The 14824-nt window shown below is 39.2% G+C and overlaps 1 protein-coding gene across 1 annotated transcript in view; it reads right to left on the bottom strand.

Moving 5' to 3' along the window:
- Positions 1 to 2479: 2479 nt before the first annotated feature.
- The window catches only part of LOC134813387 (arf-GAP with coiled-coil, ANK repeat and PH domain-containing protein 2-like), a 79472-nt gene continuing 67127 nt past the window's right edge, over positions 2480 to 14824 (bottom strand). The window contains exons 26-28 of the mRNA XM_063821123.1: positions 4426 to 4596; positions 4086 to 4176; positions 2480 to 3475 (exon numbers count right to left, since the gene is read on the bottom strand). Of these exons, the coding sequence (XP_063677193.1) occupies positions 3420 to 3475; positions 4086 to 4176; positions 4426 to 4596 (318 nt within the window). The 3' untranslated portion in view covers positions 2480 to 3419. The remainder of the gene's footprint in view (positions 3476 to 4085; positions 4177 to 4425; positions 4597 to 14824) is intronic.

Raw genomic sequence — 14824 nt, 5'->3', positions numbered from 1 at the left:
ATAAAATGGTTATTTCTAAGCTTATCATGGAAGGCCGAACGCTTTAATTTTGCTGACAAATTAAAGTTTGACTAATTATTGATAACTCAACTTACCTGGGGACCGCAGTGCTCAGGCTATCATGTCCATAAACCGAATAGAGATTAGGCAGAATGACAGGCTGAGCGCGGCCCAGTGAAACTCAACGTGTTCACTTTTACGCAAAAAAACCAAAAACGCAATAGTCCCAATATCTCGAAATGGCAAATATATAAAACTTACTTCATACTTCCTTTTCTGAGAAAACGGCAGCCTAGGTAACATGTTAATTGACTAGCCCAGCGCGAGCTACTTTGTAGCACTTGCCTCGGGAAATACAAGAAAGCGGCGCGCTAGTTTGGAGAAATTTAGACAAGTAACATCCGTTAACAAATTCGTTGATTTTTGTCGTATTATTCGGATTTGTAGCGCGATGCACTACTGGGCCGCGCGCGCATCCAATAATGCTTCTCGCAACCACAAATCGGCGAGATGCGAAGGATTGACATCGTGAATCAATATTCGGTTCCTTGAATGAGATCATTCTGAAAATTGACGACGCGCGCGACCTTCCAATAGGGCTTTCACAACTGTCCACAAAATTTGGTGGTTATCGGAGTTGATATAGTGATCAAAATACGCTGCTTTTAGGTGTAACATAATGTCTGATGGTTGGATTGTGGACATGCTTTAAATTTTTCGGACACTTTCCTTGACCATTGTTAATGATCAGGCCCGGCGCGCGCTACTTCGTAGCACTTGCCATCGAGAATAAAGCGGCGCGCGCTACTTCGAAGAATTTTAGACGAGTAACATCCGTCAGACACGTTCCTTGTAAGTCTATGAGTAAGCTTACCAATTTTTGTTGCAATTGGAGGTCGGGAAGGATACGCAATATCTATTTGTTTGAAGAAAATTGTGCTGGCAGAAATTAGCGCTAATAAACCATCCTACAGTCGGCACGCGCGGCGCACTGTCAATGGCGCACTACCTAACAGTAGCGCGCGACCGCCGCTCAGTTATGGTATAACTATAAGTGTTTGGGGTGTTGTCCTGAAGGAACGGTCCAATGATTGACGGATGTTACTCGTCTAAATTTCTTCGAAGTAGCGCGCGCCGCTTTCTTCTCGATGGCAAGTGCTACGAAGTAGCGCGCCGGGCCTGATCATTAACAATGGTCAATCCAATGATAGTCTTTTTATCACACAGAAGCACTGTATAAGGATCTTTTTTGGTGATCTCGACTCATATTTAGATAAACAAGCAACATAAAACATGTGCACGTACTAGACTATATGGTATGCAGAAATTAGACCATAAACATTTTGAAAAGGAGCATACAAAACCCATTTTTAATAGATTAAAAATTCTTACGGCTCAAAACTTGTACAAATATCACTGTATTTTAGAATTCTCTAAGAATATCAAGTACTCCCTTTATGGGGCTATCAACATTTCAAACCGTGCAACGAGTCTAACGGTTGTTCTTCTAAATAAATCAAATACCTTTTTGTTTAATGCAGCCAAGCTTTGGAACGCTGTTCATGTTCATAAAAATTTTTAACTTCAAGCAATTGCTTAGAAACGTCCATTAACTTGATAAAATTGAGAACCAAAGCTGAAAGCACTATTAATACAAGCACAGGCAGCTGACTTAAAAGATACTTGGACTCCAAACAATTTTAAATTGCAGTAATCAAATCTAATTGCAGTGGCACACACTTACTATTACTATCATGATTGTACTATAGACAGAAAATCTCTCAAATCGATTTTAGGCGCTTTTAACCATTTGTTGCAATGTTTTTAGATACTAAATATCTAATTTTATAAAATTTTTATCGGAACGAATTAATTAATATTTAATAATTTATTCGGTAGTTTTATCTGATATTGATATTGATAATATTGATATTGTTATTATTGAACGAAGCTAACGCCTAACTCTAGACATAGTTAACATTACTTCTTTTAACAAAGGGACTTGGAGTATAAACGACCAAGTTTGCATAAATTTCTATCCAACCAAGAACTCAGGAGGCAAAGGTGGGTGCGTAAACTTTTGGTCTGCACTCTCCGATCCTGTATCACCCTGGATTCTTCTCGACGTATCTTTGTAAAAGGTATATACCTTCTAGTATATCTCTTCCTACTCCAAGTCCCCTAAGATATCTGATCTAAAGTTTGTGCTAGACGCTAGTTATATATATATGAAATATATTTTTGTCTGCTTTAATTGATACTAAATAAAATTGTTGTTTTCTTAAATTGTTGTTTTCTTGCCGATATTCTACTTGAAACAAGCGCAGTACGCGTATACACATGGCTATGTGAATCCGTCAATGTGAACGTAAAACTATACGTATGTATAGCTGTATAAGTAATTATACTCATAGTCATGATCTGTTGCTACGATCTGGTGACTGCTGAATTTCACAACATACAAATAATCAGACAGGATTACTAAGAGAATAAAAATCAAATTATCAAATCAAAGAACATCAAATCTGTAGGATTTAAAATTGATGTTATCAATAGCTTAGTGGAGAAGTATTCCAAATTGAATACTAAAATACTTATCATATTATCTAGGTCGATGAACAGTTGTGCACTCAGCACTATGTAGGTTACTCTGCCAATAACATGGTCTCCATTATATTAGTGCTTGGAAAGTAATATAATAATCATCTGCAGGTTGTACTTGTAGCTTAATTTGACACACGTTGCATTCCCTTTTCGCGCGTGCCCCGCCGCCCCGGCATTCGGCCTTTAAGCCGGCCGGCGCGCACAGGAAAGGGGTATGCACTGTCAACTGTGTAGCACTGGCCTAATCAATAAAAAGAAAATTAACTAAAAATCTAACGGTGCAGCATCATTCTGCTTTCAAAAACAAACAAAAATCAAATTGATCCATACTGTTGAGAGTGTGCTGAAAATAGCAATAGGTAACATTGAAGACAATCCATACCACTGAAATCAAAAAATAAATAAAAACATTTTAACTAAAACAGAAATATTCAAAAGATCAATTTTGCATCCATTTTGGTTCAACAAGCTCAGTGAACACCCAGATGGCATATATTATGTAAAAACAACCAACATAGATCAAATATCATCATTCACACAAACTTTCAATAAAATAAGTATGTATAATGTATATCACTGTGATTCACATTTTATTTTAAAGCTTTCGCTAACTTTTATCAAAACGTACCAGCCGCTTAAATCAACATTTAACTTCGTATCGACTCTCAGTATAAGCAGGAAATTCTCAGAGATACCAAGTATTCTGTCCCCTTGCAGCCTCTTAGCATGAGGTCGACTGAGTAACTTCTAAACAATGTTTAGACTTTAGGCACGTACCAACAGGTTTATGTTATGTACATTATTTAAACTGATCGTTATCTCTTATTCTCGATTGCTGGTCTTTTCGAGAACTCGTTCAAAAGCTGCTGACCTGGGAAGAAGTCGAATTTATTGCAAATTAGTTGTAACTATATTATACATAATATACAATCTCTCCTCCCTTGCCATAAGAACGTAGCTCCTCGTGGTCTCTGGTAAATCCCTCAGCCACGTATGCTTCTTCATCAGTCCTCAAGGTTAACAATTCCTAATATAACCGGAGTACGTAAGAATATTTGCATACACCTGCCAGGGTTTGACGAGGAATTATGTATCATGGACTTGCATGGTAACTTATAGACTGCAGAGTGCAGACGTAACCTATATATTTAAACTTATAATGCAGTTAGATCCGGTCATGTTGAAACGGTGGAATATTCTTACGTTCTCAGGTTATATTAAGAATTTGTAACCTTGTGCTAAGATAAGAAGAGATAAGAAGAAGCAGACGTTGCCGAGGTGTCACGAGAATACAAGCTCACGAGGAGCTACACCCTAATGGCAAGGGAGGGCTATATAATTCATATCTCATGTTTTTATTGTTGCTCCATCTTTGGATTTTTAAAGGTTTTGTAAGATTTTGTAAGATTTTGTAACAGCGTAGTAGTAGTCGATTAACTTTTAATGATACTTAATGTCTAATTGATTAATAATTGACTAACTGGTAGGGTCTGAAGTATCGTTTATTCTGATAAATCTGAGAACTGTCACCAAACTAGCTCGTTCTTCTGCTACAGCTATATCCAGAGCGTCCTGAAGTTGAAAATAATGAATTATATGTACGAACATGTTTTAGTATTTCAACTTGTTTCAGTTTCCTTTCCGTAGGAAGATGACTGAAGACCTTCGAATGCGTTATAAAAGTATACAAAGCGGTCGTCTATTCTATTTGCAGTATCTAAAAAATATGAAAACTCGTAGACTGTAAATTCAGCTGCCAGCAAATATTTAGATAAAATCACTATGGACCACCATTAAGACGGCCACAAACTCAGTAAGTACCTTGTTGTCGGTGTTAACACGGCGATGATCAGCCCCCTTCTTTAGCAGTAAACATGCCAGGTCTGTATGTCCTAATATGGTAGCATGATGTAACGCTGTCTGTCTCTTTTCGTCTATCTGATTCACGTCTGCACCGTGTATCAGTAACAGCTGAACTGCTTCTCTCGAGTTCTGTAGAATGGTAAGGTAAGACAGAGGGTTATTGTTTGTTTGTTTGGGGACCGGTTTTTTATACCCGGCCAATGTTTACAAAATAATATAATACATAACAATATAATTTTATTTAATATGCGTGAATATGAAAATTTAAAATTTTGATTACGTCTATTCATTAAAAACAAAAACAGAAACTTTAAAAATTAAAACTTGTATATCATGATTTATTATCATATAGTGACAAATAATTTGATTTGATACGACAGATGATCACACGCACTGTTTTATAAGCTACTTGAGGTTAAAACAAAAAAGAATAACTGAGCCCATGTCTTATCAGCACCTGCTAGCGCTATCTATATGATGCTATTAATATGACAGTGAATGGGCAGTGAAAAAAGTGGCATATGGTTGATAGTGACTAGTGTGCTAACCGTCTGGTTTTATTTATTCCTTAGTTTATTCTCGGTAGTTGATTTGTTGTGTGCCTGATCTTGTCGATTTACGTAGCCCGGGTAAATTATGTAACAGAAAAGGTGGCCATTCTTCATCGTTTCCTGAGCTTTGTAGTTCTATCATTACACGCTTCGCTGATTTCTTATATATGCTTATTGAGAAAATGCTAGATGGGCAAGTTATGCGACTAATGTTGTGCTCGGTAATAGCTAATATAGGACCTTTATACAGAACACTAGCGCGTAGATCTGGTTGAGAGAACGTTGTTAGCCAGTCGATATTGTCGTCATAAGACGTGCCATACTTTGGTATATCGGGAGGAAATAAGTCTTTTATCGACGACGGCAGAAGGCCAGGCATGTAAGTTATCTTGTGCATCAGAGTCAGAGCATTTTTTATGATGATCCCGTGTACAGATAATATTTCGTACTCTTTAAACGTAGTTTTAGTATGATCCGGAAGCTTACCGTCCTTGTAATAGTAATTCACGTAGCCCGGCATAACTGCTCGTATTCCCTGCTTTTGTTTAGTGAACAGTGATTCAATATGGGATTTTGCAGCAAAGCCCCAAACTAGTGAACAGAAATTTAAGTGAGATTGTACAAAACTTTGGAAGATCTGTAAGCGTGCTTTGATTGGTAATTTGCGTTTTATTTTGAACATAATACCTATAAACCGTGACATTTTTGTTTTGACGGCTCGGATGTGGCTGGCCCATTTTAGTTTGTCGTCGACGATAACTCCTAAAAACCTGGCCTCCGTTTTGCGTTCTATAGGAGAGTTGTCGATACTTACTTGTAGAGACGATAGATCTACCCGTCTTTTTGAAAATACCATATAGCAAGTCTTCTTCAGATTAAGAGCTAGGCCGTTCGAGTTAACCCATTTTATCAACACGTCAGTGAGGTGGTTTACTTTGGATATAATGTCTTGTACATTTGATCCGGTGATAATAATGTTTGCGTCGTCTGCGTATAATATAAATTTAGCTAGGTTACTGATTCCTGGTAAGTCATTGATATATATGACAAAGAGCAGGGGGCCTAATATGCTCCCTTGTGGAACACCGTATATCATAGATTCTAATGATGAATTGGAGCCGTTTAGGGAAACAAATTGACTGCGACCACTGAGGTATGACTCGAACCATTTCAACGCAATGCCACGAATACCGTAATGCTCAAGTTTCCTGAGTAATGTCGCGTGATCTAGGACGTCAAATGCCTTGCTATAGTCTAAAAGTAATAAAAGTGCTATTTGGTTCTTATTTAGAGAATGCAGAATAGAGCTCTGAGCATTGAGAAGTGCGTGCTCACATGATCTTCCTGGTCGGAATCCGTACTGATTCTCGAATAGAGAGTTATTCTTGTCGAGAAATTCTAAAACGCGTCTGTGCATTAGTTTTTCATAAATTTTTGAGAACGAGCCCAGAAGCGAAATAGGTCTATAATTCGCTACGTCGAGTTTACAACCTCCTTTGTGTATAGGTGTAACTTTTGCCGTTTTCAAAGCTTTAGGGAAAGCTCCCTCTACAAAAGATGTGTTAACTACTTTTGCTAAGGCGCATAAAAAATTTTGGCATGTGCTGGCTATTTTCAAGGGCTCAATCTTTGAATCGAGAGTTGCCTTATTTTTTAGGCCAATAATAATTCTATGAATCTCGGTGGGCCCAGTAGGTTCGAGGTAGATAGACGTTGGACATGACCCGGTCAGATACTCCTGGAACCCCCCAGGATCGAAGGTCTGTCGGGAACTGATCTGAGACTTGATGTTGGCTGCGATGCTGGAAAAGTAGCCATTGAACTTTTCAGCGACTGCCGAGTTAGTACTCAAGATCGTCCCGTCAGTATCCCTCAATCTGATTTGATCAGATCCCCGTCTTTTTCTGTTTAGCAGGCCGTTGATTATCTCCCATTGTTTTTTGGAACAGTCCTGATATTTTTCAAATTGTTTTTTGTAATACCGCTCCTTGGCAATGTTAACGTGTTTACTGCAAAATAGTTTCATTTTATCGTATGCAGCTATGTTTTCATCAGTAGGCTCTGTGATATTAAGATGGTATAATTGCTGTTTACGTGCACAAGCTGTTTCGAGCCATGGAAGTATCCACGGCTTCGGATCAGACCGTTCATTTTCACGACGATTACGATTACTCTTAACGGGGTATGCAGTGTTGTAATGTTTCATGTAGATTTCTGAGAACTTGTCATACTGTTCACTCGCACTGCCTGATCCCCGCGCTTCCTCCCACGTCTCCCCTTCCAATAGCTCCTTGAACATAGCATTGCTGGCTTCATTCATAGTACGTGTTTCACGGTATTTTGTGGTATCGGTCCTATTTGAGTGTGTGGTGTGCTTTTGTGATACTGCACGTAACTTTATAGTGGTCAACGTTGCAAGATGATCGGAGATGTCGAGTGTTAACACGTTGCTACTTAATGTATTTTCAATATTATTTGTGTACACATGGTCAATAAGGGTGGCACTGTGGTCAGTGACTCGTGTTGGTTTTGAAACAGTTTGAACAAAACCATATTTTGCCAGTGTGTCAATGAGGTTCTGGCTTGAGGAATCAGTGTCATATTTAATAAGATCAATATTTGCATCGCCATGAAACATAACGTGTTTGCGTGAGTGTCTATCTAGTCTATTAAGTACGTGATCGAGTAAGCTAATGAACTTATTTGTATCTCTTGACGGTGATCTGTATAAATTTACTATAACCTTGGTTTTGATAAAACCTTTGCAATTATGAATTTTGACTAGTTGGAACTCGCCACTCATGTCTTCAGGATCCAGAGCTAAGTCAAGACGTTCAATTTTATCAAAATCGCACACACGTTTGTTTATATAGATTGCTAACCCACCTCCTCTCCCCGATTTTCGTAAAGGTGCTTGTATAACAGGTTCGTGAAAACCCTCGATTGTGATATCATCAATACCATTAGGCAGCTTATCAATGTTACAGTTAGTTTCATTAAAGCATAACACATCACATTTTGAGAAGGTGTGGATTTCTTCTCTAAGATATGTTATGTTTTTTGCTAGTGATCGTATATTTAATGAAAAAACTTTCAACTCGTCTTTGGCGGAGTTTGTGACGTTTTTAGGTTCTTGATATTTGCACTTGGTTAAGATTTCGCTTATTTCATTCCAGTATTCGTTGTTCATGTCACTATTCTGATCTAAACTATTGCCGATGGAATTTATTACGTGCGAGCGATCATATGGATTGAAACTAAGACGTGATGCGTGAAGGTGGTCGAACTTATCATAGAGATCGAATGTCTCTACATTGTAACCTGGAATCATTGATTCGCAACATCTGATGCAACCTAACGTTTCCTGGAAACATTTCCTATGCACATGGCCCTCGCACCATGCACAAGTACGCAAGTTAGACTTAGAGTAACACCAGCCCGGACAGGCCGTACATTTGATTTTAATTTTTTGACTATTGCTAACTTCACCGTTTGTGTTCATGATGTTTTTAAATTTCGTTGTGAATTGATTAATCAAAATAAATGTTTATGATAAGGTATATAAGAATATATATGAAAGTCAGACCTGCTTCGCGAAAACTAACAGTTTTGTGAGCTAACAGATCCTGACTGATACTAATTTACACTAACTGATTAATAATCTTAACTATCTAAAACTAACTATCTAGCGAGTGTGCTAGTAGAGCAGCTTAACTTTGACTGTACTGTACTAAAACGTGTAACTTTAACTTGACTGTAGCTTAACCTCAACTGTACGAAAACTTGCTTAGTTTGGAACTTGTAAGACCTCGCCTACAATTGCACTCCGCATTACCCGTCCGTTAACAAACAAAAAACAAAACGAAAAAACTTTCATTAGGTGTGTTGATGTGTAATCAAAATATTATGTCAAAGATTTGTGAAGAATATGAGAGTTGGACGATATATGTGTATGACTGCTAAGTACTAAAATTGTCTTTGATTAAAATTTCGTAGCTGAATAATGGAGATAGTGGTAAAATGAAAATCTTATCTGTAGTATTGCTATTTTAGGGGTGGCAGATAAGAAGTGGGCCCATCTATGCATCTGATTGTTTCTGATTGTTTAGTCGTGAGAGCTTATTTGTGACACAATTAAATTGAATTAAATTAAAACAGCACGTGATTACATGTGCCGTATCGTGGCCAGGAGTTGACTCGTACATATATCACCAACAGAATCTCCTACCAAAACTAAACTAAAAATTCTCCAGCGTGTGATCTATCCTCAGTCAAAATATGACTAGCATAACACTTGATCTACAGATTGGAACCAGAACTCAGTAGAACTCAGTAGAACTCAGTAGAACCAGGAGCTTCTCAGGATTATCTGGTTCCCATACAAGTGGAAACACCCCAGGCTCCCCAATATCATCTAGAGCCGGTACATCACGCCCTATCTTCAAATTCGTCAGACGTACTGGAACATCATTTAGAAGGAAGTTAGTCAAAGCAAAACAGTTTGCGGATGACTTAACCCAACCTCACACAAGACCATGTGGGGGCAGACACTGCGGTACCTGTAACATCATATCTCCACATCCATCAATAACAGTCAATGGACAGCGAGCCAAAGCAGTGTCTGGTACATGTGTCAGCTACAATGTTGTATACCTCTTCAGCTGCCAACTTTGTAACATGTGTTATGTAGGAAGAACGGTGCAGCCCCTCAGGGCACGAGTAAACGAACATCGCGCCCATTACTACAAACTCATTTCGGACAATACGTTTGTCCCTGAAGAAAACGACGACGGATTCAGCTTGGGTAAACACCTTCTAGAAGTTCATAACATGAAACAACGTGACAATTTCAACCAGGCTTATAAAGTGTCAATTCTCAGTAATAGTAGCCCAAGAACTCTAGAAGTGGATGAACACCGTTATATTCAGAAACTAAGAACTATACGTCCATTGGGGCTCAATGCCTTGGACCCGTTTGGGATTCCATTATTGGATTTATCTTAAATGTTTTTTATTGCATTGGGGCACAAGAGTTATGTTTTTAAAAAATATTCATATCGTTTTTAGTTGTGTCATTTCATTTCCAATGTTACACTTTGTAGGAACTGATATTAACCGAGTTTCTGATTCAGGATGTTACTGAAGATAGTAATGAAAATGTTTTAACACCTCAGTACTGTGTTTTACTACAGCTCAACCTGCTCAGTCTGACTATTTGGGAATTTAAACTCTTGATCTACAGATCATAACATTTCATTTCCCGATAACAAAAACTGTCTCAGTTTCAAGAGTTGACCGATCGCAACCACTGACGCAGTGGCCAGGTCCAGTTCCTAAGGCCGTATCCCCTGCACTTGCCAGTTTGGCGGCCATCTAGCAGTTCTATGGCGAGCACGAGTTGGCTAGAAATCATCCTCTTGGCTGCTAGGGTTAGGTGCGTGCCTCTGCCGTCTGATCTGTCCAGAACCTGATCCACATGCTTCGAGATGCGGTCGCGTGTGAGTGCTGCATGTGAGTAAAAAAACTCGAGATTTGGGATAACACATGCCAACTGGTACATTATTCGATTGAAGTTGTTGACTTCACAGTTTAGCCAGCCACGGCGTGTGTGAAGTATCGAATTCACGACGAAAGTCGAGTGTGAGTATCTGGAGCAGTAGTACTTAAGCTTTTTAGAAGCCCATTGAGCGAGTGTTAGGCCAGACATTTGAGGATTGCGACTATCTTTATGCGTGCTTAGGTCGTTGATTCCCATCGCTAGAATAACATACTTCGAGTACTCAAACTCATGCTCAAAGTTTGGCAGATCTGTGAGGTAGTAGTTCTTTTTCCTGATGCAGCGGTGACCGCTAATTCTGCCAAAGATGTGCTCCGGGGTTGAACTGAGGATGGAATCGGTGACAAAGAGTATGCGATGCTTATTTGTTGCAGTTTGTGGCGGTGGCTCGTGCTGCATGGGGGGTGCGGGAGGTTTCATGGGAGGGTCAACGATGTGACGGAAGGTGAAGGATATCCGTGGTTCCTGTACGGCTGGGTCAAAAAGAAGCTCATGGCTCCAATCATTCTGTGATTGAGCACTCATGACATGGATAGAACCGTGCTTTAACTTAACTCTGTGCTCAGATAGGGGTCCAACTCTGTTTACAAATTCGAGTTCCCTAGTGGCCCCCACAGATATAGTGTATATCTGGCTGTCACTCTTGATGTTGGTTTCATTATCTGAATGAGCAGGGATGGTCGCACGACCGTCTGGGTAGTATGTTAGGAGACAGGAGTAGGTATCAGTGTTGAAATGTTGTACCTTCGATTTCAAACTGTCGATGACGGACGTCATGATGGTGCAGTCGGGGTAGTCGTTTGGGTCGTGGTGAGTATTTCCGTAGTTATACCCCCGCTTGCCAAAGTAGGTCACCTTACGGCCATGGCTGCTGGGCTCTGTTATCGGGATTTGATGGAGGATTTCGCTGACGGATAATTCTTCAAAATTAAAGTCTTCAACAAAAGAACATACCGATTCAGGGAGGATGTCACCTGTCCAGTCGCTCTCTCTGTTCAAGTTTTCCAAGTCTCCGTCATCCGAGTACGGGACTCCTTTACCGGGGACTGGGGGCCAGTCTTTGACACGTGCGTTCAGAGCAACAAGTTCGTCAACTTGTTTCTGTGCTTCTTCCACGAGACATGAAAAGTGTGACAAGGTTAGGTCATGAGACGTGGCAGCGGCTTCAAAATCTATACACATATTGTCTGCCAAGTTAGATTTTAAGTCGAGATTAATCTGCGACAGATATGTGGCTTTTAGATTCGGGTTAAATCTAGCTTGTCGTTTGTGAGACAGAGATCGTAGGTAATTTGCCTCGAACTGAATCTGCTCAACAGACAAATTGCCAGCGATCAGGAGTTCGTTACATGTTTTGCTCGAAAAAGAGTTAACACAGTAACTTAAAGTCTGGGTAGAAGAGTCAATCATCTTCTTACCTTCGAGAGATGGCGAGTTGGAGGTGTAGGAGTTGTCCCCTTTCCCAGGTGTAGCGCCGGGAGAAGAGGACGGGTGGCCCACCTCCGAAACCAGAGCTGGAGACAGTGACTCAGGCTCATTAAAGGAAACGAAAAAAGCACAAGAAGCCTCCGGTTTCTGCTGGCCCCCAGTCATGCTGTACATATATAGGCAAGGTCGTATACAAGCGCGATTCAAGCAAGCATTAGCAAATTGATACGAAAGTTAGATAGATAAAGCTACACTGAAAGTTATCAGAATATATAATGGTATGTAATATTATGTGCTTAACAGCTGATTTCAGGTAGTTACTGATACTATATCAATTGGTTTACTCAAAGTCAACTCGGATCAAGTACTAGTAGGCTACACCCTATATCCTTTTGTCCGTTTATGAACAGACTGTGACAACTCAGTCCATGACATCTCTCACAAGTCACGTAGTGTGTTTAGGGGTCGTGAGAAGGTTCTATGACTCGCCAGTCACGTCTTTTAACTCTCACAACACCCCTAAACACACAGTGAGACTTGTGGTTTCCATTAAATATGTTTAGACGTTGTGACACTACTCGTGTCTTTAGGGGTGCTGTGAGAGTTATCACAGTCTGTTCGTACCCTCACGGCTCTCGACAGACTAAGTAAAACAAGGCAAATAAATGTAAAAACTATATGAGAATAATCGACGTTTCCACACTTATTGGACTATACTGTCCTATGTCTCATAGAAAAATACGCGAATTATCTTACACTTGTCTACTGTTTGTAGCGTAAGACTGATAAAATCACAAAATGTTAAAAATCACAATTCCTCACATGCCGCGATTTATTTGTGTCTTTGATTCGGATACCTTATCATTTCATTATCCTAGGATGTTATAAAGTGTTGGGACCGTTTTTTAAAGATGGATCTAGAGGACGGAGCCCCCTCCCCTAACACGGAATCAGAGAATGATGTTCCTGTGGAAAAAATTGTTTTGATCCTGGTGGCAGTCCTTTTCTGGATAATTTGGACATTTTATAACACTTCTAGTTTTCTTGCACGCAGATTAAGTCGGAGTAAACGAACCAAAGTTATATCCTCCTCATCCTCCTACCCTACTGTTCAAGCAATAAGTGATGAGGTATTGTACCCATTAGATCAGATTCAAGCAATAGATGATAAGGTATTGTACCCATTAGATCAGATTCAAGCAATAGATGATAAGGTAATATACCCATTAGATCAGATTCAAGCAATAATTGATAAGGTAATGGACCTAATAAATGTGGTATTGGTAAAATATCAGATTCAGATAAAGCAATTCTTTGAGGTGTTGGTTTTGTCACTGTAAAGCATGTGGATCCTCCCGCCACAAATCTCACTAAAGGCACAACTCAACAACTAACTGCAGACAATGTTGAACAAGTATTTCGGAATAACACTATTGTTAATAACACTTGTTTTGAAACAAAGCCTCTTAGTCTTATTTATGTTTATAGTTGTCCACTGACTGCACCATTCAGTAGTTCCAAAACGTCTTTTCGCAGTGCATTCCAGCGACAATATCTTTTTGTGGATTATCATGCTTACGTAGTTTTCTATACAGGCCAAAATGAACGTGAAATGTGGTGGGCACTCGATAAGCAGAGAGAAGGAATATTTCTTAGTTGGGGAGACAGCAAGGATTGGGTCACACACTTTTTCAAGGGAAAGCCCCGTGCTAAACCGATCAAGAAGCTTGCCGAGGATGTTTCAAACTATCCAGTAAAAGACCTTGCTCGCCGTTTGAGAAACATATTGAAGTCAAATGAATATGATCTAATCGAAGAAAACTGCCAGCATTTCTCCAAGGAAATCTTCGATAAATTTGCTATAGATAAAAGATGGGAATTCACTACTCCTATCGACATGACAAGCCCTCTTAGTTTGACTACAACCGGTTTCATCGTTTTAATAATCCCACTATTCGTCTTCTACGAACTATGTCTTCTGTTTATAGAGAGCAGAGAAAAAGAGTATTTTCATTATCAGTATATAGTGTACGTTGTTACATTGGTCTCGCTTATCTTACTGTTTTTCAACGATAAAGGTTGGGGCATGCAGGTTTATGCAGATCTTAGTAGTGCTCTTTTGTTTTGTTGTGTTCTCCCCCTGGAAGCTGTATTCTACGCTCCTCTTTACACTATTAGGAAACGGGGTGCACAGTATCGTAAAATATGTAGATCGGGCAACGTATTTTACAAGTTTGGGTTATTTCTCTGTTTTGGGTCAATGTATACACTAGCTGCTTACTTGATTCTTGTGTACTTTCCCTTATATATCGTAACACAAATGACCTCGAAGCAATCAGAATATAAACAGTGTCTGGGCTTCCTGCTTTACTATTTGACTTCATTAGATTTTGCAATAACTACTTTTCACAGTATTGCTAGCTGGTTGTTTTATCTTCCGAGTGCGCTCAGTGATATTTCACTCACTATTTCAAGTGTAGTGCTATCTGGATTTTATCTTAGTTTACAGGACTAGATTTATCAATTTAACTGTTGAACATGTTATAAATGTAGTTGTTAACGAACTTTTAAAGTATGACCCGATATAACACTCATTACCATTTAAACCAATTTTAATGCATGTGTTTTTATGATCAGTAGAAATCGACTTGTCTTAATTTCGCTAAAAAACTTGAAAACCTGATCGGCTTTTCACTATCCACAAGAAATAACATCATAATGTTGACTAAATTATTGCGTGACTCTAGTATTACAGTTTTACTGATCGCTTTTCAAATAATAGTAAGCATTATATTTGTTAGTTTTACATATCCACTTTATT

Source organism: Bolinopsis microptera, chromosome 3 (genome assembly GCF_026151205.1).
Source record: "Bolinopsis microptera isolate Bmic1 chromosome 3, MBARI_Bmic_1.0, whole genome shotgun sequence".
NCBI lineage: Eukaryota > Metazoa > Ctenophora > Tentaculata > Lobata > Bolinopsidae > Bolinopsis > Bolinopsis microptera.
Note: the sequence above shows the minus strand (reverse complement) of the source record. Positions and strands in the feature narration are given on the sequence as shown.